At 48.0% G+C, this 26,429-nt stretch overlaps 1 protein-coding gene across 1 annotated transcript; it reads right to left on the bottom strand.

The window, feature by feature from the left end:
• Positions 1-982: 982 nt before the first annotated feature.
• On the bottom strand, positions 983-26,163 carry ARHGEF5 (Rho guanine nucleotide exchange factor 5). Its single transcript, XM_032762049.2, has 15 exons — positions 26,064-26,163; positions 15,779-18,947; positions 15,197-15,254; positions 14,699-14,763; positions 14,254-14,507; positions 10,287-10,447; positions 9,578-9,730; positions 9,178-9,307; positions 8,849-8,923; positions 8,322-8,411; positions 6,709-6,866; positions 5,960-6,121; positions 4,442-4,512; positions 2,747-2,851; positions 983-1,716 (listed from the first exon to the last, which is right to left on the bottom strand). The coding sequence occupies exons 2-15, from the start codon at positions 18,933-18,935 to the stop codon at positions 1,559-1,561; spliced, it is 4,797 nt and encodes a 1,598-aa protein (XP_032617940.1). The 5' UTR covers positions 18,936-18,947; positions 26,064-26,163; the 3' UTR covers positions 983-1,558.
• Between the last annotated feature and the right edge of the window lie 266 nt (positions 26,164-26,429).

Below are 26,429 nucleotides of genomic sequence, written 5' to 3'. Positions count from 1 at the left end.
CTGTAATCCCAGTACTTTGGGAGGCCAAGTCAGGAGAATTGCTTAGGTCGGGAGTTTGAGACCAGCCTGGGCAGCATAGTAAGATTCTGTCTCTATAAAAAAATTAATTAAACTTAAAACATTTAAAAAATAAAAAATTAAGCAAGCTAACATGTTAGGATACATTGAAAACAGTTTGTGTTATTAAAAGGACAATTATGTCACATCATTGTTAAGTGGGCCGAGGACAAATTTTATAGCATCATTCTTACCTTTGTACAAGGCTGCAATGCAATTCTACTTTTGAGCCTCCTGAATATGAAACAGAGTAGTAGAGTGTCAAAGGAAGGACTATTATAGATGAAAAGATGGCATAAAAGATGACTATGGTATTGTTATATATGGATGCTAATGAGAAAAAAATTTAGTCATATTCTTCAACTGAGTCAACCTGAAAGAAACTAGAGAATAACACATTTGTTAGAGTTAAATAGAGCTTTGGATGTTACTTGGTTCAAGCCTACGTTTTACATTTAAGGGCACAGAGACACAGAAGGGTTGAACTGTGGGAGTGTGGGGCCTGCAGTTTGGGTCTTGTGACTTGGATCCCAGGCCTCTTTCCATTCTGCCTTTCACAAAGAAGAAAGCTAAAGCAGCTGAGAAGATATTTTCACAATAATTCAGGTCAGAATATAAAGTCGTGGATGGTCTGAGTCAGATTTGCCCAATCCACCCAAACTAGCCTATACCTATACCTTACGGGTACAGCAAAGACGGGGTTTTCATCACCTATCAATTACTTCTAACTTTTTCTACAACCTCTGAAGCTGTAACAAGCAGAAAATCTGTCCAAACTCTCAGGGGTCAGAAAGCAGGAGTCAGGAACTGCCATCACCTATGCACCACCTTAGTCTTTTATGACACCTAAACCCAACAGGCAGGAACTCTTGGGATTCCATGTTCTGAAGCTTTTTCAGTGCTGAGGAGTTTGAGAAGAAAATACTCGGAGAAGTGCCAAGTTTATTAGAGTGAGAGAGTATTACCCTCACATTGCCACCAACAGACATACATCTCAGAGACACACTGACCTTGCACCATAACTATGGAGAATTTCTAGGTTGGAAGATACCTTACAGGTCACCGGGCTGACCCTCCCATCTGATGTGTTAACCCCTCTTAAACATCTCCCTCCAGGAGACTGAGGTCAGATGCTGTTTAACATACGGCTATCACTGAAACTCTGGCCAGCTCTGAATCTGCACCCCGGAGGCGGAGAATGTTTAAGCACTGTAAGGCAGTAGAAGGAAAGTTCCTTGGCTCAGGCCCCAGTGGTCCCTTTTTCTTTTTTTAATGATAAAAGGTTCCCAGAGTCCAGTGCAAAGTCCCTCGAAATCCCCCCACCAAGCACAAAGCACAAAAGGATGCCTGGGCCGAGGGACTGGATTAGCTGGATTTTGTCCTTGAGCTTTGAGAAGGCCTAATTCTCCATCCACAGAAGGCCTCTCTTGCAGGGTTCTGGGGCCAGCCCTTGCCACGAGCAGCTTGTTCTTCAGCTCAGGAAACTCCTCTCAGAGAAGACTTAGGCTTGCTGTTCCACCAGCTGTAGTTTGGCAGTCTTGACTCGATGAGCTTCCTTCAGGTTCCGCGCACGGACCTCTGGGTTGGAAATGAACTCCACCTGTTGCACAGGAAACCAGCCTCGCTCCCCATCTGAGAGCCTCACGCCCTCCAGCCAGCCTGTGGGCACAGGATGAGTGGGAAGCATTACCTGGGAAAGGCTCACGATAGCTTCTCTGGATCACCTTCCTGGAGACTTTTCTGAATCCTCAGGCTGAGTGAACTGGGGAGCCTCCAGCATAAACCCAACCTCCAAGTGTCCTAACATGGCGGCCCTGGGTGTAGCCAAGTCTACAGCTGTCCATTCCTGAGCCTTCACCACTGTTATGGTTGCATCGTGTCCCTCCCAACATTTATGTTGATGTTCTAATCATCTGTACCTCAAAATGTGACCTTATGGGGAATGAGGTTGTCACAAAAATAATTAATAAAGTTAAGATGAGATCATACTGGAGTAAGGTGGCCATTAATCCAGTATAACAGGTGTCTATATAAAGGAGGAAAACTTGGGCTGGGCGTGGTGGCTCACGCCTGTAATCCCAGCACTTTGGGAGGCCAAGGGGGGTGGATTGCTTGAGGTCAGGAGTTCAAGACCAGCCTGACCAATATGGTGAAACCCCATCTCTACTAAAAATACAAAAATTAGCCAGGTGTGGTGGCTCACGTAGCCACTTGGGAGACTGAGACAGGAGAATCACTTGAACCCAGGAGGTGGAGGTTGCAGTGAGCCGAGATTGCGCCACTGCACTCCAGCCTGGGCAACAGAGCAAGACTCTGTCTCAAAAATAATAATAATACATAAAATTAAAAAAAAGGGGGGGAAACTTGGACACAGACGCAGGAAGGCAGCTAGCCACAGGAAGACAGAGGCAGAGTTGGAGGGATGCTGCCACAAGCCAAGGAACAGCTGGGGCTACCAGACTGGAAACGGTATGGAAGGATCTTCCTTAGAGGTTTCAAAAGACGCATGGCTCTGCCCACACCTTGATTTGGGACTTCTTGCCTCCAGAACTGTGAGAGAATGCATTTCTGTTGCCATAAGCCACCCGGTCCATGGTACTTTGTCACGGCAGCTGCAGGAAGTGAACACACTCCCAGCGCTGCCCTGCCTGCAGTGCCTGGCCTGCTGCTCATTCATGCTCCCACTTACCGTCACTGCTGTGCTGAGTCACCATCACCACGTCAGCTTTCTCCAGTGCCAACTCGTCGTTCTCTCGGGGCTTGTAGGCTCGAAGGCACTGTACCTGGGGGGAGTCTTTGGAAGAGAAGAGTGTGAAGAGAGGTTAGGAGCGGCAGGGGATTGGAACACAGACAAGGACTTGGAGGGGGGTGGCGTGGGAGGACTTGAGATAGAGACAGATTTGGGCTGTTGAAAGTCACAGACAAAAGAGGAAATTTGAAAATGGTTAATAAAGACATAGACATACCGGAAATGAAATGGACCAAAAATTCCACTTCTCCAGAGGAGATGGGTTGAGAAATACATTGTGACCACCTTTAGATCCTCATCTCAAATACCTGAGATCCAGCTAATGACCCGTCTTCCCTCTGAAACCCTCCCTGACTCTAGTCTTCAATGGGTTCTGAACTCTTTTAAGACTGCTTGTTCATGCCAAGGCATTTATCCCTTATCTAACTGCTACATGGACGTGTTTTGCCTCTCCAACTGGATTATAAAATCAGAGTCTGTGTCTTATTCTTCATTTTCTTCCCAGTACCAGATGTGGAATCAAGAAAGACTCAACCAGTGGTGTCCCAGGTTTGACCTAAGCAAGAGACCGAATGCCCTGGAGCTTCAGTTTCCTCATCTATCAATGATCAAGACGGTTATTGATCAAGGTTGATCAGATGAATCTTGATGACATTCAAGATTTCTCTATTTCTATGTTTTTGAGAACCAGGGGACATGTCCATAGATCTGAAGCTCAAGAAAACAAGCCTCAGAGAATGCTTCACCTATCAGTATTCCATCATATGTGGGTTTATGGCTCTTTTATGTTACCACACTGCCTTGATTCTCTGGTAAAATAAACAGAATACTGCGTTACTATTTGCTTTCTCAAGATCCTCCCCATCTGCCATTCACAAGGTCAAAATGAAGGAGGAAGAATGCTCCTGCCCTCCTCACCCACTGGGGAACTGAAGCCAGCAGATGGAATCCACAGTGAGCAAGTTAACAGTGTTCAGTTACTACATGGCTCTCCTACTTCATTCCCAGGGTTCCTTGTAGTTGTTTGTTTTTTTCAGTCACTAAAGCTCCAGTGTTGAGATCAGATTCTCTCTGGATTTAAATTAGGGAATCTTTGCTGGAGGACAACGGTGGGGCTGACATGAGAGGCGTAAGAAGTCCAGTCTTGGTGTGAATGCCGACACATACATAATGTGTGTGTGTCTGTGGCTCCCCATGGCCACCCAGAAGCCTGGGGTAGGTGACCTCAGGTCACCCTCTTAGGAGAAGTGTGGTCAAGATAGATCTGGGGTGCTATCCTCCTGCACACTTCCCACCACCGTCAGGCTTTTTCCCCTACCCTCACAAGACCTTCCAGCAGGTAAAATCTAGGCAAAGTAATGTCAGCTTAGACTTAAGGGGACAAATCTTTTTAAAAAGAGCAAACTATTGCCCAAGGAAGGGAATGTATGGGGAAGGGGGACTACCATAGTGATGAGCAGTTTTAGGCGATATATTTCAGGTTTTTAAGCTCTAGAGGCCAGTGTTCCACCCTGACATTTTATGGAATATCAATAAATACAAGCCTAGAGTTCCCACCCAGCCCTTTAAACCCCTGTATCCAAAGGTGACATCTGACCCTGCTTGCTTTTCTCTCCCTCTTAGACCCTCACTCACCATAACACTCCAGAAGGTCCAACTCCTCTCTTGGCATGGCCAAGGCTGAGATCCACCGAAGCTTTTCACTTCTGAGGAAACAAAGCAGGGTCATAGCATCAACTGTAGGGGTGCAGGAGGAGGGCCAAGGATGGGGATGGCAAAAGACTGTGGGAAGGACTTATCTAGTTCCATGACTTCTATCACAAAACTATATAGGACTCTTTTTGGTTGGAAACATGACACAATCTCGAACTATATGTGAATGTGTCTTGTCACACTTTACTTTTCCTCTTCTCTTTCCAGAATTATCCTCCTAATGGCTTCTCATATCTTCCAAGTTGGGGGCGTAAAGTCCATTAGTCATAAAGTCTGTAGATTTTCTGTTTTGGAAATTGTGCTAAGCGAAGTACCCATCTCAGTTTAGATTCCCTTCATCATTTTGCATGATTCTTGACACTCCCTTGCCTATCTCCCTTCGACCAAATATCTCAGAGATGAACACTGTTTCATAATAATAATTAGATCAGGGAGATCTGTCTACTGTTTTATTTGTTGTTGTTGCACAGTGTAATCCAAGCTTAGGTTTGTAATCATCTGAAGGTTTTTGCATTCTCTTAGCCTCTGCGCCCAGTTGTGCCTAGGTAACTGGGAACGGACACTATTACTGTTCCAGGCACAGTGCCCAAAGCACCAAACCAACAACATGCATCTGAACCTGGTTATTTGACTTATATGCTGTTTTGCACACAAACTCCGATACTAGTCCTTCTGTTCAATAAATGAGAACAGGTGTTATCAGCCCCACTCTGAAGTATCTTCCAAGGGACAAAACTGAAAAAGTGTCTACAACATAGGGATCCTCAAACACTTAGATATGTCAAACTTTTAAACGACTGTTCATATATCTTTTATAATAGCAATAACAGCTACAGGCTTTTATATGTTCATTATTGCAGGCACTGTGGTCCAGATTTTATAGGTACTATTAATACTCTCAAAAATGTATGTCTGTGTGAATGTATTTTATTTTATTATTATAGAAAACATGAGCAAATCAGCATTCTCAACACTGGATTTCTGGTCAACAGAGGACTGGTTTGGAAGATGGGAGCACAGAAAGTAGAAGTCACCCAGCACTTGTCTTATTCACATCTGTGCCCACCAGCTGGGGCATAGAAGGGTTTCTGCCTCAGGCATGGAGGCATGTGCGCACAGATATCAGCATTCCAATTCCTTGCTCACTCCATACCAGTCCTTCTCCTTTCTGATACCACATAGACCTTGTCCTTCTTGAGTAAAGAGTACAAAATAGATGCTAAGCCTCGGTGGTGACTTTGTACCCTCTCCCACCCCAATCTCCTGCAAGTTATCCATTAGTTCTAGGAGTTTGAATTTCTCTATGGTGGTCCCCAGTCCAGAATGGGCTAAACGAGGCTGTGGCTGTCTTCTGGACACATTTTCTGCCTTGGTCCCACTTCTTTTCTGGGCTGCCCATCTCCCCCCTAACCGCAGCTCCTCTGCCCAGCCCCATCTCACTGAGTCTCCGTGCGGAAGAGGAACTCGGCCTGGGCGCCCTGAGTGTTCTGCCGCAGAAAGAGTCGGAACAGGTTTTTGTGAGGTCCATGTAGCTTCATTTCACACTTTTCCCCCCGAATGGAGGAGAAGGGAGCATGGTCAAATACCAGGAATCGGTTACCCCTGCAAAATACAAATCCTTTCAACCTGATTCTACAGTTTCCATACTTCACCTACCCTCATAACCTTGGGTTGGAAATCCCTACATCTACAGCCTGCGAATTCCCACAAAAACCATCCCAAGATGGTAGCTCCACGGTCCTCAGGGATTTGTCCTAGTCTGGCAAACCACACACCTAGTGCAATGGATACATTACCACTTTAAGGAGGTGAAGAGATAGAATTAATATACATTTCCCAAGAAACTTAAGACCAGAGACTTAAGATCTGGAATTAGCTAAGTATCTCTAGAATAGTAGGTTGAGGCCAGTCCAAAGAAGCCACAAATAGACTCATGTGAGAATGTGATAAGCTAATTTGCTACATTTTGCTCTGTGTCTACAACACAGTACATGTCCTGCCATGTGGTTTCATGACATAGTTTGATGGGATCCCCTTTTTGCTTTGGGCTTGTTTTTCTCTTCTCTAGGCTGTGACCTGGGCTGTGTGGGTTAAGCCACTGAGAAGGGCTCTTCTAGGAACATGACCCTTCTCTCTCCCTTTCAGACCCCCCTCTTGCCTCATCCCCTTCCCCTACTCCAGTCACTGACTCTCGGGGCCGAGACAGCAGCAGGCAGTCATTGAAGAGGTGCAGGTGGACTGGACGTGTGTTCAGCTTCCTTCGTAGCCCTGGAGAAGCACTGAACTCCAAGGCTGTCAGCTCCCCACTCTTCACCAGCCAGCGTGACTGAGAAATGAGCGGGAATATCTACAGGGCAGAGGAAGAGAGAGAAGGCATTGTCACAGAAGGGAGAAGCATGAGGTTTGCTCCTGGTCCCACCATCCTCCCCATGCCACTTCCATGCAAGTTCCACCTTGGATGAGCATCTCTTCTACATTTGCCTTCTGGCTCATAACCCATCACTTAGATTCTCTTTCTCTGTGAACCCTCTAACTACCACTGTCCACTGGTGTGTGGCTCCCATGGTTGTATGCTCAGGCAAATAGAAGATGCCTGTGGTCCAACTCAGGATAGTGAGTGCGTGGGACAGCTCTGCCGGAGAGGCCTGAACTGAAGGAGGGTTGGAAGAGTCCAATCAGGGTATGTGATGGAGCAAGTCAGTGAACACTATATGTGTCTTAGAGGTTAAAATACTAGAGGCAGGTCTGGTATCAATTCCATTTTTTATTATACCAGAGATATGTGAGCAGTTGGAATCAAACTTGGGGGTGAGAAGAACTAGGTGGGGCGTCTTGGAGCTGGAATTTGGTTAAAGATGAGGGTGTGGTCTATGCTTAGTATGTGAATAAGGGATTTTCCTTCTTTTTCAGGAGTGTAAAGATAGTATCTGTTCTAAGCATGGGCGTGGTGGCTCACACCTATAATCCCAGCACTTTGGAAGGCAGAGGTGGGCGGATCACTTGAGGCCACGAGTTGGAGATCAGCTTGGCCAACATGGTGAAACCCCATCTCTACTAAAAATACTAAAATTAGCCAGACATGGTGGTGCAGACCTGGAATCCCAGCTACCAGGGAGGCCAAGGCACGAGAATTGCTTGAACCTGGGAGGTGGGGGTTGCAGTGAGCCAAGATCGCACTACTGCACTCTAGCCTGGGGCGACAAAGTGAGACTCTGTTTAAAAAAAAAAAAAAAAAAAAAAAGATAGTATCTGTTCTAAGTTGGAATTTGAATGTGGAATGTCTATTTTAGATTTATATTTCAATGAGGGATGTTGGCCCTAAATTTGGATCCAATCTTATGTGGGTTTGATTAGACTAGAAAGAGATTTGATAAAGTAATAAATGACTCAAGCACCAAAACATTCTTTTATAAAGCCTCATCCTGAAAAGTTCTCTCTCATTTGCCCATTTCTCAAATGCACCCCCCTTGTCCTCAGGTAACCACTGTTTCTTTTTTTCTTATGCTCCTTCCAGAGTTTCCTTATGCACACACAAGCAGATACCTGTATAGATTTGTATCCTCCCACTTTAATACCAAAGATGATATAATACACACACAATTCTTTACCTTTTCTTTTCACTTAGCAATATGTCTTGGAGACCAAAGTAGGCCTCCCAGAAATGGAACAGAGCAGAAGTTGGGCAGAAATGAGGGGAGGGGCTGGGGATAATGTGAGCAAGGTGGTTCCAGGTTAGGGGGTGATCTGCAGGACATGTTAAGGGAGTTCATGGGCAGGGATGGGGTGCATGGGACCAACTCACTTTGCACTCAAACTCAATCTTCTGGCTCAGGTAGATTAGCTCCTCTGTCCGTCGCATACTCTGGACATTGTTATTGCAGTCCCGGATCAGCTAGGGACGCAGAGAGTGAGGAAAGGGGAAGGGCACTGTGTTAGAGGCTTTGACCTTTGAGTCCCCTGCAAGCAATCTGGAAATAGGTTATGACAGCCTCGGTCATTTTTCCCAGGCTGGAATTGGGCAGGCAGTATCAAGCACAAGTCCTAGACAACTTTGTATCACCTGGCAGAACATTCCTGGACTGAGTAAAAGTGAGACTGAATGTGGGGGTGATGGTGGAGAGGGCACAGTCCCTTGATGTGGAGTGTGCTCAGCGTGGGAGAGGTGGCCGTGGGGTGTGTATGTTTGGAAGTTTGGTGGATGCAGGGAGGTGGCTGAGCTCTCCCAACAGGGTCCCACCTCTCATGCTCCCTGGAGTTGTGGGCCTAGGTGAGAACGACCTCTCTGAGAAGAATACACAGAGGGTCAGAGCGGAGGTGGTGGCTGCCTACCTGCTCCAGGGCGTGGTGCGCCTTCGTGGCCTCTGCCTCCTCCGAGGAACCAGGCTGTGTTCTCTTCAGAATGTTCTATTGAACAGACAGTAGGCAGGAGTGCGACGGGAAGAAGAAATGGGAAACAGGAAGAAATGATTGGGGGCTGGTGAATGGAGAAGCCCAGGGACCACATTTCAGCTGCAAATATTTCTAAGCAAGCAGGCAGTGGGCAGCAGGGAGACAGGATGTGGACACCTGGCAGAAGAATGGTTGGTCCTTTGTTGTGGGTCTTCCTGAGGGCATCCCTTCGAGTTAAGGGGAGAGGATCAAGGTAGCATCTGCCCTACCTGGAGCAGCAGTTTGAGGCGGGTGATGCGTTGGAAGGGCAGAATCAGAAAGGACTTGAGGGAAAGACGCTGGCAGACGGGGTCGCTCTCCAGCTTCTCCAAGACCTCTCGGAAATTGCTGTTGCTATTCCTGCACGGACAGCGAGCCTTAGGGGAGGGGGGATGTGGGGAGCAACGGGGGATGCAGTGAAGGTGCGGGGAGGGGAGGTCAGTGGAGTATCTGTGGAATGGGAAAGAACTGTGGGAGCTGATGTACAGGGCTCTCAGATGTGATGGCTGGGGGAACCAATATGGAGGGTGGGGTGGAGAAAGTGTGCTGTTGGGATAGCCCTCTGGGCTGGGGACTGGTGCATGGTCACTGCAGGGCCTACATGGCGATTGAATAGGGGATGAGTCTCACATCAGGCTCTGGAAGGTGCGTTCCTGATAGGTCTGGTTGGTGACATAAGGCAGGTAGACCCGGCGGAAGTCTGGGGCATGGTTCAGGACTACGTCACATACTTGGAAGGAGAAGATATTGTTCTCAAAGTTCTCTTCCAGGTCTGAAAGGAACCTGTACAGGATTTAAACCAGTCTCATGAGACTTCTGGACCTCAGCTAAGCAGTTGACTGGCCCCTGATGCACACTGAGCTGGTGACTTCTTCACTCCATTAGCCAACAACTTCTATTGACTCTCTGCTCTGTGCTCCTTGCTATGCACTAGAATTCGCTCCAAAACTGTCCTGAGTTTGAGCCTGATTTAACACTTTTATTCTAATATTCCATTTCTCATTCTTCTTTTGATCCTGTTCAGGTTTTCTGATCTTTAGATCGTTTTGCCACCTCATCTCCAATGCAGTGCATGACCACAGTAATCCAAAACCTCAACCCAGGCAGCGTTGCTCATTTACTTATCCATTAATGGATCTATCCACCCACAGGCCCTCTCCTCTTCTTGCTATTCTTCTTCCTATAGCCATCGGGAATCATGGAAGAAACTGAGGCCCAATTTCATCCCATAACTGTGAAAAGGAGAGGGTTTCTAAGAGGGGGAGAAAAATAACGGAACATTTAAAGCCTAACAACAGTGAGGCTGAGTGAGTGGTATTTGAGAGAAGGGGAGTCTCACGTGGCGCTGACGTCTCGCACATCCTGTAAACGAGAGAAGAGCCATTGGTGCTCCTGGTTGGAAAGTGTGGCCCGGAGTGAGGTTGAAAGTTGGAAATGATCCACAGCTATGTTTAGACTGCGCAGGTAGGAGGCCTCTGACACAATCAGCTCAAATTTGACCTAGGAGGTTGGAGATGAGGAAGATTAATTAAGGATTTTATTTACCCCCTGGAATATGCCAGCCACTGTGTAATGTTTTGGGAGTAGAGCGGTGAGCAAGATCCTTTTATGGTTCACAGTCACACAAGAACCTAAGCTGATCTGCGGGGAGGAGAAGAGCATTTGAATAGGATTTAATCTAGGGTTGAAGCACAGGTATAGGCCTTCAAAGGTATAAGAGAAAAATATGCTTTCAAGAAATCTAAATAACACAAAAACAAGAACAAAAAAATGAGTAACAAAGTGAGATGAATATGTTAATTTGCTTCACTAGGGTAATTCTGTTACTATTTATATGTATCCCGTAACATCATGTTGTATATCTTGAATATACACAATGAAATTTATATTAAAAAAGCTAAGTGGACTGGGCGCAGTGGCTCACGCCTGTAATCCCAACACTTTGGGAGGCTGAGGTGGGTGCATCACTTGAGTCCGGGAGTTCAGAACCAGGCTGGGCGATGTAGAGAGACCCTGTCTCTACAAAAAATACAAAAATTAGCCGGGTGTGGTGGCATGCACCTGTAGGCCCAGCTATTTGAGAGGCTGAGGCAGAGGGATTGCTTGTGCCTGGGAGGTGAGGTTGCAGTGATCCGAGATCGCGCCACTGCACTTCAGCCTGGGTGACAGAGTGAGACCCCATCTCAAAACAAACAAATAAACTAACTAACTAAACTAAATAAATTGAGCATTTTTTGAACCAAGTATACAGCAGTAGTGGCAAGAGATAAAGCTGCAGCAGTCGAGGAGGCCTGAAGGGTAATGTAAACAATGTAAAATTGTTTGGACTTAAGACAATGGGATAATGAAAACAGGCTTTACATAGGAGAATAACTTCAGCAGATTTGTTTTTTATAAAGTTATTTCTGCGTTTTTTTTTTTTTTTTTTATTGAGATGGAGTCTTGCTTTGTCACCCAGGTTGGAGTGCAGTGGCATGATCTCAGCCCACTGCAACCTCCACATCCCAGGTTCAAGCGATTCTCCTGCCTCAGCCTCCTGAGTAGCTGGGATGACAGGCATGCACCACCACGCCCAGCTAATTTTTGTATTTTTAGTAGAGACAGGGTTTCACCATATTGGCCAGGCTGTTCTCGAGCTCCTGACCTCAGCTGATCCACCCGCCTCGGCTTCCCAAAGTGCTGGGATTACAGGTGTGAGCCGCTGTGCCCAGCCGTTTTTTATAAAGTTATTTCTAAGCAGAATGAGAAGAAAAGATGAAAAGAAGCAAAAGCCACGTTAAGAAACTGTTGTAATAATTCCACATGGGAGATGAAGGCCTGAATAGCCACGGAGCTGAAGAGAAGTAGATTAATTTTATAATTATTTATGGGGTTGAATTGGAAGGGTTGGACTATTTGCTAGAAATGGGGCCTCAAACAGAAGGAAGGTTCAAAGCTAATGTTTTGTACTCACAGCAAAAGCTTTTTGAATCGGGCACCTGGGTGAACGATGGACTCATTTACTGAGCCAGAGAACTTTGAAAAGGCATAGATTTAGAGGACGAAGGTGATGAGCTCAGTTTGAGGTTTGAGGACAGATGAGAAGCAGGAGACAGAAGCAGGATATCTGAGAACAAGATGGCGCAGCTGTGGTTTAATGCATGCCCAGCATATGAGAAACTGTCTGGAGGTTCCAGCAAGGGGCACTATGACTCATGACCATGCCTCTAGCTGGGCTCCTCATGCTTTTCATCCAAGCATGTGGCCTCAAGAGAGATGCCTGGATAGAAAAGAGACAGGAGACACACACACCCTGGTGATGACTTGGATGACCAATGGCACAGCCAGATGACCCTCCCATACAACAACCCTGAACAGGGACACTGAAGGCTCATTTGCATCCTTGCTCTAACATTCACTACATGACTGACTTTGGGTGGCTCATTTAACCTCTCTGAATCTCACTTTTCTTGTCCTTTTATGTGGATATAGTGACCCCCATCTCACTGTGGAAGACACAACAGTCGAAAGAAATGGAGCCTGTGAAAGCACTTTGTGAACCCCAGAGGTGCTACTTTATAAAATGAGTCTGTGTGTTTAACACATAGAAATGTAAAGCCCTTTCTTCTCAAACATGAGACCAGGGCTGGAATAGGAGCCCTGCTGGACTTCCCAGTATGCTGGAGTTGGTAAAAGAGAGCTAGAACTCATGTCATCTCCCACTGTTTGGTCAACAAATATGGGGAAGATCAGTTATTTTCTAAATATCTTCTCTGTGCTTAAAAATTTGCAGCCAGAACAGGGCTCTCAAGTCTGAACTTTGCAAAGTCTAACAATGTATTCTGTCTCTGACTTGGTAAAAGCATTGTCTATCCATAAGTCCTCCTGGCCCAAAGTTTACTCTTCCCTGCCTCTGATAGGCAGAGAGTATGGCCCTAATATTTATCAAACTATACATCAAATATTACTGCTAAATTAGATATGCATTATTTCATTTAAACCATTCAGCAACCCTGAAAGGTAGGCATTATTATCCTCAATTTGCAAGTGAGGAAACTGAGATTTAGTGAAGTTATAAGGCTGCCTAAGCTAGTAAATGGTGAAGTCATGTTTCGAACCTAGGTCTGGCTTACTTAAAATGAAAAGTCAACATTTTTTGAGAAATTACTATGTACCAGGCATTCATGTTTCTTGATTCTTACAGTAACTGTTTGTATCTCAGTTTTACAAACGAGGAAACCGAGGCTTAGAAAGATCATGTTATTTGGGCAAAGGTAAATTGGAAATATTAAAGTGGGCTCTGTGGCCGGGCCCAGTGGCTCATGCTTGTAATTCCAGCACTTTGGGAGGCTGAGGCAGGAGTATTGCTTCAGCCCAGGAGTTCGAGAAAACTGGGGCAACATAGTGAGACACCATCTTTATGAAAAATTAAAAAATTAGCTAGGCATAGTGGCACATACCTGTAGTCCTAGCTACTTGGGAGGCTGAGGTGGGAGGATTCCTCGAGCCCAGGAGGTTGAGGCTACAGTGAACAATGATTGTACCACTGTACTTCAGCCTGAGTGACAGAGCAAGTCCCTGTCTCTAATAAATTAATAATTTTAAAAAAAGTGGGTTTCATATCCAGGTCATTTCTTCCAGAACCTAATTTCTTAAACATTATTCTATCCCATTGTTCCATACTGTCTTTCTGGGAAGAAAGGTTTTACCCCGTATTTCAGACAAATTATTAAGAGGCACTCTCCATGTAAAACTTACTAATGGTTATAGCTTAGAATCAGACAAACAGCCTCTAGTTCAGTCTTGCTATTGGGAGTAACAACCAAGCAGGGACTGCTGATCACTCTAAGGCCCCTGTTAGATTGATGCACCACAGGACAGCTGCAAGGGGCCCTCTTCAAGGGACCCAACAAAGAGCCCCGGAATATGCCTTGGCTAAAGAGGAAAACTGTAGTGTAGCCTGACACCCTGGCTGAACAGGGAAGCTTTCCTCTACCCTGAAACAGGCAGTGATGATGGGATTAACTCCACATTCCTCCACACAAATTCAGAGGCAATGGCCACCCTGTATAGTCCAGACCAACAGCAGGTAGGAGCAAGTGGCCTATGGCATGAACAGATGAGGATGAAAGGGGAGGTGGTGAAATCCAGAAAACAATTCAACTTCTTCAGAATGGACATGACCCACAGCTGTGGTATTTACATGCGCCTGTGTGGTGGGGACAGCTGACTCTTGGTGGCAGTGGTAAGCAGGAGAGAAGGATGCTAGCAAACCAGACCTTGTCACCTTTTCTGTAGCCCCCTCCCCACTGCGGCCTGCCCAGTACCTCTTGCAGCTTTTGGTCTTCATGGGTCATGGAGAGCAGCACGGTGCTGTTGCGCACCACGGGGATTTCCTGCCAGAGGGAGCCGCTGGAGGCCATGGAGAGCCGCTGCAGGTACGACTCGGAGGAGACCAGGGCCTTCCGAGGCTGCCGCGGAGAGCTAGGCCCGGATGTCTCGGACAGGCTCTCCAGCCGCTGCTGGCTCTGGATCTCCTTATTCAGGACAACATCACTATACTCCTGGTAAAGCAGCTGGGCTGCAGGGCAAAAAAGCATGGGAAGGAAGAAAAGCAGGAAGAAGGGACAGTGAGCGGAGGCAGGGAAACAGATCTTCTGCAATGCCTTCTCGCTAGGGACATCCCCACCCCACTACTGACAGCCACAAGCCCCTCTCCAGTGCTGGGCAGAATGCCCACCTGGGTCTATAGTTCCATTTCAAGGTACTCACAGGAGTTGATGAGCTTGGAGCAGCGTCTTGAAAAGCCTCCCATCACCTCCTTTGTTTTTTTCTCCCTGTGGAGTAAAGAAGGGCTCTGGGGTACCTACTGGCCATTAGACACAGAGCACCCCAGGTGACTGTGGGGAACAAAGTCTCTAGCCTCTGGGATGTGTGCTGGGATGTCAAGACCAAATCCCCTGGAGAGGCACAGAGTTGCAGCTTGAACCACTTGGGCTAACATGGAGCTTTTGTGGGGTTTAGTTCACGGCCATAGGGCTTGGGAAGATGGATGACTCGTAGGCTCGGCTGACCGAATGAGGTAGATAAAGACAATCTCCCTAAGCTGGCATCCTGGCATCTCTCTCTTCTCCTCCTTACACCCAGAAGAAACAGGAATGAGCCATTCGGGGTCTCAGAACCCTTATCAACTGAAATCCTCACTAGGGGACTCTCAGTATCCCAAGTGAAGAGAGTGCAGTGTGGCTGTTAGGGGAGAGGGTGACTTACCGAAAAACAACAGGGTCCGAGGGTCCCAGATGTTTCTCCATGGCTGGACCTCTTGAATCTAAAAGTGGAAATGGGGAAGATAACTGAGATTTCAGAGGAATAGAGAGAGCCAAAGAAGACCTAGAGCAGGAGATGTAGGGGTCCAGAAGGGAAAATGGGCTTTACTGGGAAACTGGGAGGGAAGAAAGTGGCAAAGCAGACAGTGTGAAGACCAGTACCAATGACGTCCTGAGCCACGGGTCAGGATGGGACTGGGACAAGCATAGGAGGCCTTTTCTAATAGCCAGGAGGACAGCAAGCAGGGGAGTGTAACTGAAGAGTAGAAGGGAGTCCAAAATAACCTTGGGACATCCAAAGAAGGTGCTGGTTGAGGGAGAGACAGGGAGATAGAGGGGAAGAAGAAGGAAGAGCATCCCAAGGAGCTTGGAGGGCGCTTCGGGACTCTGTGTTGAGGTTAGGCACACATGTGAGCGAAGCCAGCAGAGGGAATGTTAGGAACCCTGGGGACAGAAGATGGGATGAGGTGGGAAGAGCTGGGAAAGCTTGATCTGATGCATCACTGTGGTCCTGGTTCTTGCTCACCTGAAGAGCCCTCAGGCAAGATGGAAGGTCTGCGCAGGCCCTGCCGGCTCCAGCCCTTGTGCTTGTTGGCCCCCTCACTAGGAGCCACAGCCTGTCCACTGCTGTCCCCTAGTGGCCTCCCTGAGTCCCGCCTGTGGGGCCAGCTGGACGCCTTCTCCAGGTGCAGATGGCTGGGTTTTTCTGGCTGCCTTGCTTGGCCCACAGGTGACCTCCCTGGGACACTGGCTCCTTGCTGAGGGGTTGTCCTTCTCAAAGGTTCTCTTGCAGGGGTCTCAGGGTGTTCTGAGACCCCTGCTTCATCCTTAGGGGTGGGTCCCTGGAGCTCCGGAGTCCAGGGAGTGGTAGGGGAAGAGGGGCTTAGGAAGTTTGTCATGTTGCTGAAAGCCATGCCAGGGGACACTTCGCTCTTACTCCTGCTGGTGGAAGTGAAAGACTCTGTTGATCTACCTGTGGCCGGGGGCCAGGAGGTGCGTCCAGCAGAGGCGGGGATGGGGACTGTCCAGTCTTGACAAGCAGGTCTTGTTTTGGCATGACCCCCTGAGTTCATATGTCCTCCTCGAGTGCTCCGGCTCCTCCCTCTGGACTTTGGGGGTAATGGGGGTGGTTCGGTGGGAGGGTCTATGATGGGTAGCGGGGGTAGAGGCCTGTAGATCCTTGAGATACCAGGAGCAGAAATGGGAGAAAGGTGGGGCTGCGGCAAATCAGGGGTAGGGGGTAGCGGCTTGTTGTATCTCCACCTGGGGGTGGCCTGAGCATGGTGGGAGCTGTCTGGGGTAGATGGCAGAGGTCGGTGCTGCCTGGCCACAGTGGGGTCAGAGGCTTGGGGAAGTGGGCCTTTATGGGGGGCATGCGGCCCTGAACCTAGGGCCAATGGAGGAGGGTGGCTATGCTGCTTCAGTGTGGGAACCACCACACGAGGATGGCCATCTCTCTCCACCACGAAGGGATGGGTGTCCCTCCTCTCTGGGGGAGGAGGGGGCAGAGGGTCGTGGATCCTCACATCCTCCATGGAGACAAAGGTTGGGGAAGAACCGTAGGCGGGAGACTCTGTGGCAAAGGCTGGATTATGTGGGGAGACCCAGGGCTGGATGCTGGGAGGACTGCTGGGCCTCTCTAGATTTGAGATGGATTCTTGAGAGTCCTGCTTCAGCGTGGATAAGGCAGTAGGGGATTCTGAAACGGTGCTGCAGTCCCTACCACTCCTTCTGTCCCTTCTTGGGGTCACAGAGCTGTAGATGGCAGGTTTGGGGGGCCTCTGGGGCAGCTCTGAGTGGGAGCAGGAAAGCAACATTCCCACCAGGTCTGGAGTCTGCTCTGTCCTGTGAGAACCAGGGAAGGAGTCACTCTGTAAGTGCTGGATGGTGCCTGTGGAGTTGGCTGGGGGCCTGGGAGGGCTGGCCCCGGCAGAGGGGAAGCCATGGAGGACAGCCGGGCACATCTCAGAAGTGCCCCAGGGAGCTGGATCATCCATTGAGAGAGGGGCACTGGCAGTTTCTGGAGCACGTGCAGCACAAGAGGTTTCCCTCCTGGGAAAGGCAACTGGGGGCCTGGCAGATACCGAGGCAGGTGTGATGGGGGAGGCTTCAGCAGAACTGGGAGGCGCTGAATCTGGTGTCCTTGGGGGAGTCACAGATGCACAGGCAAAGACCACCTCAGTCCCTTGGCTGGACACTGTTCCCTTCCTCAGCCTGGATCCCTCTTGCTGGCTGTTTTGAGCTATTTCCTTGTCAGGTGACTCCTCAGTCGAGAAGGAGCCCAATAGAGAAATGGGCTGGTGAGAGCATCTGATGGGCTCTAGCGAGGGAGACAGAGCTGTGGGGGACAGTTCCTCAGCCCTGGACTCTGTCTGAGTCCCGGGAATCTGAGTCGCAAGATATGAGGCACCTGGAAACAGGTCACGGTGAGGAGAGTCCTCAGGGGCTACCAGAGCGGGCATCGAAGGCCCATCATGCTCATTCTCCTCTTCCCTGCTCCTCGCTCCTCCCCCTGCCCCCAGCCTGCCTCCATCCCAACTGCCTGGCTCTTTCTCCTCCTGCCCGCCAGCTGGCACCCCTTTCTCCTTTAGACCATGATCTTCTTGCTTTCCAGTTACTTCCTCTGATTTTCCCACAAAGCTTTGACTCTTCTCGTCCTGAGAGTCCGCCCTATTCTCTTCCGGCACCCGCAGCTCCCTCTTCCTCTCTCCTCCCTGTTCTGGACCTCCCTGAACCTGAGCCGTCCTCTCCATATCCTCCTGCTCCCCCTCACCATCATTCAGACCCTCTGGTTCCCCAGTGAGCCTCGTTCTTTCTCCTCGTCTCCCAAGCATCACATCTTCTTGTACCTGTTCCTGTTTTTGCCTCTGTTCTCCCTTTTCACCATTAACCTGCTCTATCATCTGTTCCTCCCCCAATAGCCCATCGGCACAAACATCCTCCCTCAGAGTTCCTTCGCCCCGAAATCCTGCTTCCTGCTGTCCCTGCTCCTCCAGAACTTGGACCTCCTGGGAATGCAAGAGCCCTTGACTTTCCTGCAGCTCCTCAGATGGCAGCTCTTCCCCCTGACTGATAGTCCCACTTTCAGAGCCTTCATTCTGGTTGGTCTCTGCAGGATGCTCTTCGCAGGGAGAATAATATCTGGTCTGACCAGAGTTATCCGAAGAGGTTTCCTCTTCTTCTTCTGCCTGTCCAGATCCCAATGTCAAAGAAGTAAGTCCTGGCCAAAATTCCACCTCCTCTTCTTCACTTCCCAGGTCACTGGAAAATGGGGCCATGTCTAGATGCTCACTCTGAATGGGGCAGGCCCAGAGCTCTGGGGGAGCTAGAGTCCTTGCTTGTTGGCCTGCCAGGCTCTGGGGTACTGCCTCCCAGTGTTCCAGAGTGTCACAGGCCTCAGCCACAAGGCTTTCCTGATTGGGCTCCACATCTGCAGAACCGTCCTTGGGAAAAGAAGGCATCGTCTCAATCGCATAGTCACACACATCCTTTAACTCGCTCTGCTGTGTTGCTGAGAGTCTGTGTTCCTCTCTCCGTTTATAGGATGGGTCCTCATCTTCTTGAGCTTCAAGCCCCAAGGCAGAGACCTGGCTGCTCCTCATGGGAGCCTCAGGGATAATGCTGAATTCTTCTATGGCAGAGATGGGAGGAGACGCTCCATGCTGGGCCTCCTCAGCCTCCATCAGGGCTGAATCCTAAGGAGGAACAAAAGACAAAGGTTTCTAACAACTCTGCTTTTACCTATCAGAGGAAGAGACCATAAAAAAGAAGAGTGATGCATTTATTTGGTTCTATTTAGGGTCATTCTTTGAGACAACAGCTTCTCAACAACATAAGCGACAGCCTCTAAAAAACTTGTCATTGATGTATTTATTTCATAAATATTTTCCTAGCGACCCTGTTAAGTGTCGGGCATTCAGTAGTGAATGAGATAAAGATCTTGTCGTCATGGAGCCTGTGGTCTTGTGAGGGAAACAGGTCATAATGAACAATTAAATTATAGCAGAGGACCATTGTCAGAGAGTGCCCAGCAGCTCCCAGTTGTCAGTTCTCTCTAGACTCCATTATGTCATCTTCTGTCTCTCCCTGTCTACTCTTCGGACACTAGGAGTGACTCAGCCTCATATAACCCCCAGACACAGCACGGGACACACCCCAGATCTATTAGGCCAGAGAAGCAGTGTCAGGAGAGGGTCTTCCTCTTAAGCTGTGGACATCAGTTAAAATAGGCCAGGCTATGATAGCCAGTGTGCGAGGTGCTATGGTTTCATCTTCTTTACGGAGGGTTTGGAGTTTACTCATCTTTCTACATTCCATAGTGTCTACTACAGCATTGTAACTAACAGTTTTGTTTCCATTTCTAGAGGCAGCTGTAGTAAAGTGGGATGATAACAGCCTTATTGGATTAGTGTTGAACTAGACACATTACCACCTTCAAGGAGGACCAAAGAAGGGTAGCTTCTGCATCATCTTACTCTCCCCTTGGCCTCAGTATCCATATGAACTCTTCTCATTAATTCTTTTGACCTTCCTGTCTTTTGATTTCGACCTTCCTGCCTTTCCTCTCACTTCTAGCAGAACACCTCATCTCCTATTTTGCAAAGAAAATAGAAACTGATGGAACTGGGTTTCTCTCACCTCAATTTCTTGAGATCCAAAGCAACCTGTATTTCCACTCTTTCTATATTCCACCCTCAGTCAGGAAAAGACGTATCCCTCCTTTCCATGCTCTGTCATTTCTAGCCTGCTTCCCCAGGAACCCTGTGCACTCATACCTTCAACATCCCTGCTGAACCACCCCTGGGGTACGGAAGCATTCCCACATTCTTCTCATCTTTCAAATGACTAGAAGGAGTTGCTCTTATCTGCTGTCTTCATAATCTCCCATCCCACCTGCCTCCAACCCGGCTTTGATAAGCAGCATTCTGCCAATATTCCCTACAATCTACATGTTGTTAATTCCAAAGAAGACCCTACGGATCTTCATTTTGGGTGGTTCTTGTCAGTATTTGACAGTACTGAGGTTAGAAATACTCTCTTGTTACTTGTGGTATTACATTTTCCCGGTTTTACCCCTTCAGTTTCCTCCAGTCTTTTTTTTTTTTTTTTGAGATGGAGTCTTGCTCTGTCACCCAGGCTGGAGTGCCGAGGCACAATCTTGGCTCATTGCAACTTCCACCTCCGGGTTCAAGCGATTCTCCTGCCTCAGCCTCCTGAGTAGCTGGGACTATAGGCATGTGCCACCACACCCAGTTAATTTTTGTACTTTTAGTAGAGACGGGGTTTCACCATTTTGGCCAGGATGGTCTTGATCTCCTGACCTCATGATCCACCCTCCTCGGCCTCCCGAAGTGTTGGGATTATAGGTGTAAGCCACCGCACCCGGCCTCCCATGATCTTTTAACTAGGTTAAATTGTACCCCTCTTTGTAGCACTTACCAACTATAGTTCACTTTACTTTTCCTTTGTAGCATTTATACAATTATAATTATATAATGATGTGTGTATTTTGATTTACCCTCTATTGCAACCAATAGATGGTAAAATTTATGAGATTAAGAACTATGACTTGCTGAATTATCCATACTTAGCCTAATACTGGCCTACACTAAGTGTTTAATAAATATTTTTCACATAAAGAATAAAATTCGGTCAGAATAAAATGTGATCCTTTTACTTCAATGGAAAATGCCCACCTTTTCCTAAAATCATGATTAACAGTTTACACAGAACTTTAAACATTTAGAGCTGTATACATAACAAATTAATTTTTCTTATTTTTCATTCTGAAACATTAAGGTTTTCCTGCATACATGTCATTAAAAATAATGAAACGCTTCTTTAAATATGTATATGCCATACATCTAAGAGTCATCGTATAAGATGGGTACCATTATTCTGCCAATTTGACAGATGAGAAACTGAGTTTCCCAATGCACTTTATATATATAAACCTGACACTTTGGGAGGCTGAGGCAGGTGGATTGCTTGAATCTAGGAGTTTGAGACCAGCCTGGACAACGTGGTGAAACCCTGTCTCTACAAAAAATACAAAAATTGGTGGAGCATGGTGGCATGTGCCTGTAGTTCCAGCTACTCGGGGGCTGAGATGGGAGGATCCCTTGATCCCAGGAGGCAGAGGCTGCAGTGAGCCAAGATCACATCACTGCACTCCAGCCTGGGTGACAGAGTGAGACCCTGTCTCTAAATAAATAATTAATTAAAATAAAATAAAATTCTTGTTTCCCTCCTGGCCCAGATTCCCCATATCTAATCAATCACCATGTGCTATTGACGTCATCTGCTAAATATCCCTTAAGACTGTCCACTTCTGTCCCATCCATCTCCACTGGTGTATGCTGCTACCGTCTCACCCGGGCCACTGCACCCGGCCACAGCTTGGGCACTGGCCTCCACCCATTTCGCGCTATTCCAGTCCGTTCTCCATACAGCATCTAAGTGAGCTTCAAAAGCACCAGTTCTAGCTTAGATTCTTCGACAGCCTCTAAATGCTCTTGAGATGAAATCTAAATCTTCAGCATGGGTTATACTCCCTGCACAACCTGGCTCTGCCTTCTTCTCCAGCAGCCTATTCACCTGTCACCATCTGTCCCTGCCAACATCCCCCCTCTCCCACTGGCTTTCAGTGTCTTTAGCTCACTTCTCTCTCTGTCTCTTACCTGTAGGCCTTTGCAGACACTGCTCCTCTGCCTGGAATCCTCTTTTGCAACAGAGAATCCTTTGCTTCTCCTCAAACACACCTTGCACTTGTCATGTCACATATAATGTCTATTTTCCAGGCTAGATCATGAGCACCATGAAGGCACAAACACTGCCATATTAACTGCTCAAACCCCTCCGCCTGTTGGCCCTCAACAAAGATGTATTGCATGAATGAATGATGGAAGAATATAGAGTTAAAAGAGTGTGGATCAGTGTTTGGTTGTGCCTCTTTGGTATCTTTGCTGGTTTTAAGACAATTGTAGAAACCATTAAATTTATTTGAACATCCATTTTCTTATCTTTAAAAAGGAGATAAAAGGATTCCTTCACAGTTCTAGTAAAGACTAAATAAGGTAACATAAAAATGTACACTGCTATCTTTAAGGGTCATAGAAATGGTGGCTGTGGTACATACTGTTAATCTGAGCGACAGAGAATAAGTGTAAGAGAGAAACATAGGATTCATAAAGCCGGAAGGACCTTCAGAGACACATAGAAACTTTGCCCAATTTACAGATGAAGAAACTAAAGGTCAAAGACCCTAGACCCTTGCTCCGATCTCCTAAGCAAATGGTATGGGCAAACCTGAAGCAAAGTCACTTGACTTAAGTCTACTGTAAGCACTTACAGGTCCCATTGAAAGAAAGCTGGCAGGCCACCAGTCCAGAGAAGACCCCAAAATTCTATGGACCCAATGCTGCACCTGACCCTGCATCTTTCTTGTCTGGTCCAGGCTTAAACTGAAAACTCACCTGCTCAGAATACTGTCCTGCTTAGCCACTGTGTACACACACACACACACACACACACACACACACACACACACACACAGCCATCCTTACAATCTCTTGCAGTAGAGGCTGACATAACCAAACAGGCAGGTCCCCAGCACACTGCAGAGTAGTATGTGACAAGATTCTGGCCATCCCAGAGACACAGATACCATCTATATGGGGCAAAGAGGTATGTCTGACATAATTGTACACAGGCAGAAGGACTTTTATGGCCTTTTCCAGTTAACTGACACCATGTGTGATTGGCTCCCTATGTCTAGCCCTTAAGTACAAAATACTATAATCCCTATGGGTGATTCTGTGATGTGGCCCTATTCTCTCAACCACACATCGAGTAATATACTTGCTCACTGTAAGACACTTTCTGAAACTTGGCTCCTTCCTGCCTAAGGAGACCATGGGACTAAACCTGTAGTCTCTTCTCACCTACATCTGTATGGTTCAGATGCTCTCCTCCATATACACCATCCCTTCCTCAAAACAAGTAGCCTCTAAACATAAGTGTGCTTCTGCCATATCTAGGGTATATCTATAAATACCATGTGCTACCTGGACATTTTCTGTTCCAATCTAGTGGCACAGTGCATGCCTGCCTCTGCAAGCCCATTGACATCGTTTCTAACTGTCTTTTTTCATTTGGAAATATCAGTGGTCACCTGCTCAGCCACCAGTTACCGCAAAGGGAGAACATACCCCACGTTCCCTATACTTGATCCTATCTCAGTGACCCTGTTGCAATCAGGCATGACAAAGCTAAAATGTGACAAAGTGAAAGGAAATCTGTAAATCATGGTCTTACTCTCGTAAAGGCATCAGGAGAGAGTTTTTTTGCAATGCTCATTACGTAGAGTGCAAACATCCTCATCTCCTTCTCCACTGAGGGTGAATAATCACTGTTTATCTGTGTACAGGCAAAGCCAGGGCATGGGATTATGGGGATATGGCCTTGCTTCAGACCACAGACATTTTACATCCACATAACCTCACCCACGTGTGACTTCTTGAGAGGCAAAGCTTCAAGTTATCCCTTTAACACAATGAGTGACAGAGCTCACTATCTTCCCTAGAGCCCCCCCAACACCTTGGCTCTTGTCTATTTCTAGTCACTAGAAACAGCACTGTATTTCAAGGATACAACCCCTCCCCAATCAAACTGCCAATTCTTTGAACTGAGACTCAGTGCCATATATATTTTTGAGGACCATGCTTCCTGGATTTTCTAGCAAGGTCGATTTCAAATATTCTGACTTACAAATCACTAAAATAATATTGAGGTTAAAATAAGATCACCACATAGATATATAACTTTATTCACTGACATCACTGCCCTCAATACTACAAAGATATCAAAATAGGGGTAGCTTGCTAGACCGCTGACTACTACAGTGTGTTTCTATCCATTGTAGGAAAGTCCCACCATGCCAGCAAAAGCTGTAATAAACAATTTATCTATTCCCTAATGTCTGAAAATGTCACACCAACTGCCTTATAGACCAGATGGTTTCTATAAGAACATTATTAGTGTCAATGCTGACTTACACTCTACAATCTCATCTGTGGTCCTGGTGGCATCCACACAGATAACATTAGTGTGAGTGACGTGTTTGTGTATTCACATAGACCTTGAGGGTGACTTTGTTCCAGTCTACCTTGCAGGCACTATAAGCAATCAGCTCCTGCTTACTCCACAGACACTGTGAGTGACCCAGCCCCTGTCTACGCCAGACCCGTTGGTCACCTGTTTGTCTACACCACTGACACTTGAGTAATGCTGCTCCCGTTGAACCCAAGACCCTACGAGTGACTCCATTCCTGTCCATACCACATAGCGACTGATCTCTCCAGACACCACAGATGACATATTCCTGTCTATCCCACAGACATCACGTGTAATGTGGCCACGGAACCTCAGACAGACCGCGTTAAGGGCACCGATACACTCTCAGGACCTCTAATATATGAACACTCTTCTCTCTATTGAGAATCACTATGTTCTGTTGACAAGAGGGATTCCTTTGCACTCCTCTTGATTTCTCTGTCCTCCCCACTAGGACCATGACATACATTCCTCCTGCATAACAGTCTCACCCAGAACTGACACGCCCTCATCCCATCTTCCCAGCTCCCCAGGACTCCTTCACTAGCCATGGCTTCAGTTTTAGGCCCACAGATTGGTTAACAAATGACATCCATTTTGCTAAGGCCTATACCAGGAACTTCTTCATGCTCCAAATGTGTATAAAACAGGACGTCTGAGACAGAGGCCACATCAAGAGCTTTTTAGCTGGAGCTGGGACCTCTGGATTAGGCCCAAGATGCAAGGCCAGACAATGGAGTGCAGTAGGGCAGCAAGCTAGGGAGGAAGCTCGAAAGGAAAACCACCCTCTCTCCTCTGTTTGACACACCCTTCTCTCTCAACCAGACAAGAGTCATGGCCAGAGTTCACTTCTAGGTAGGCAGAAGGGCAAATCTGTCTTTGGAACCCAAGATCCAGGAAGGGAAGAAAGAGACTGACATCTGGAAATGACGTGGTATCACAGTTGGCTCTCCTCTGGCAGTCTTGCCGGAAGGCAACTGTAAAAGATGCTCAGGGGTTCTAGAGCTCTGAGTCCGCATTCTAGCACCCCGACCCCTAACTCAGTCCCCAACTCTAAATAACTTCTTTCCACCTTGCTAAGAATGCAATGTTGTGATTCACATCAAGCTTTAGGAGGCTCCCCATATGTAGGGAACCGGGGTGAGGGGCAGAGCAGGAGTCACTGTTCCAGGTTACGGAGCTTTGGTTAACACGGAGAGAAGCTACACATAGACTCACACAGTATGCAAATACCTGTGGAGATACATAAGGAAAGGCCCCGGCCTGGTTAAGGAAAAGGAGCCGATAAAACCTCTCCAGGTAAGGAACAGCCTAGAAAGGGAATCTCAGTTATTCCTTCTGATACGGCTTAGCTTTCCCCAGGGCGCCGACTTTGAAGAAAGAGCCCTGATTATTGGCCCTGGGAACGTCTGGGGGCAGGGTGCCCATTTCCTAGGCGGGACCCGACCGGAAGCAAACTTTTAGGCAACAACATTTCCTCCAGTTCCTCTCCTCTTCCCCACCAGGGTCCTCAACCACACACACCGAGCCCTGCCTGCGGGCCCAGCCCCCCCATTTCCGGAGCCTGCGTCCCGGACCCAGCGGGGGCTGATCCCTGGGAAAGGCCTTGCTTCCTCTTCCTTCCTGTCTCTGCCCCACCTCCGCCGGGCTCCACAGCCGCCGGGAGCCCAGGGCCGAGACGGGAGGAGGGCACCCACCTGGTCGGTGTCACATGCTGCTTCGGCCCCAGCGTCCCCTCCAGGTCTCGGCGCCGGCCGCAGTCCCCAGCGCCGTCCCCAGCGCAGGCCCGGCCGCCCCACCCGCGGCCCGCCCCTGGCCGCCCGACGGGAGGGAGGGATCGGGTTCTCCTAGGAAGTTTCAGGTGAGGAAACAGGGACACACCTTCCCGGAGGAGGGGCAGGGCCCCTCCGCGCGCGAGCCCCATTGGTGTGAAAGAAGCTCCTGCGTCAGAGCTGGGAAGTGCCGGGCCGGCGGGGAGGGGAGCCCGGGCGCACGGGCCAGGCCGCGGGCTGTCCCAGGGAGCCCCGAGGGCGCGGTGCGCTGGCGCAGGTCGGGCGCAGGCG

This window comes from Hylobates moloch, unplaced genomic scaffold, assembly GCF_009828535.3.
Source record: "Hylobates moloch isolate HMO894 unplaced genomic scaffold, HMol_V3 SCAFFOLD_1, whole genome shotgun sequence".
In the NCBI taxonomy this organism is placed as follows: domain Eukaryota; kingdom Metazoa; phylum Chordata; class Mammalia; order Primates; family Hylobatidae; genus Hylobates; species Hylobates moloch.
The sequence above is the reverse complement of the archived record's forward strand: the minus strand, read 5'-3'. Positions and strand labels throughout refer to the sequence as shown.

Excerpts from the sequence above, each read along its gene's own strand:
- ARHGEF5 (XM_032762049.2), bottom strand. The coding sequence starts at position 18,935 with ATGGAGGCTGAGGAGGCCCAGCATGGAGCGTCTCCTCCCATCTCTGCC. Across the intron at positions 8,412-8,848 it reads CGCACCACGCCCTGGAGCAG|CTGATCCGGGACTGCAATAA; the intron begins GTAGGCAGCCAC and ends CTGCGTCCCTAG. Across the intron at positions 1,717-2,746 it reads GACTCAGCACAGCAGTGACG|GCTGGCTGGAGGGCGTGAGG; the intron begins GTAAGTGGGAGC and ends CTGTGCCCACAG.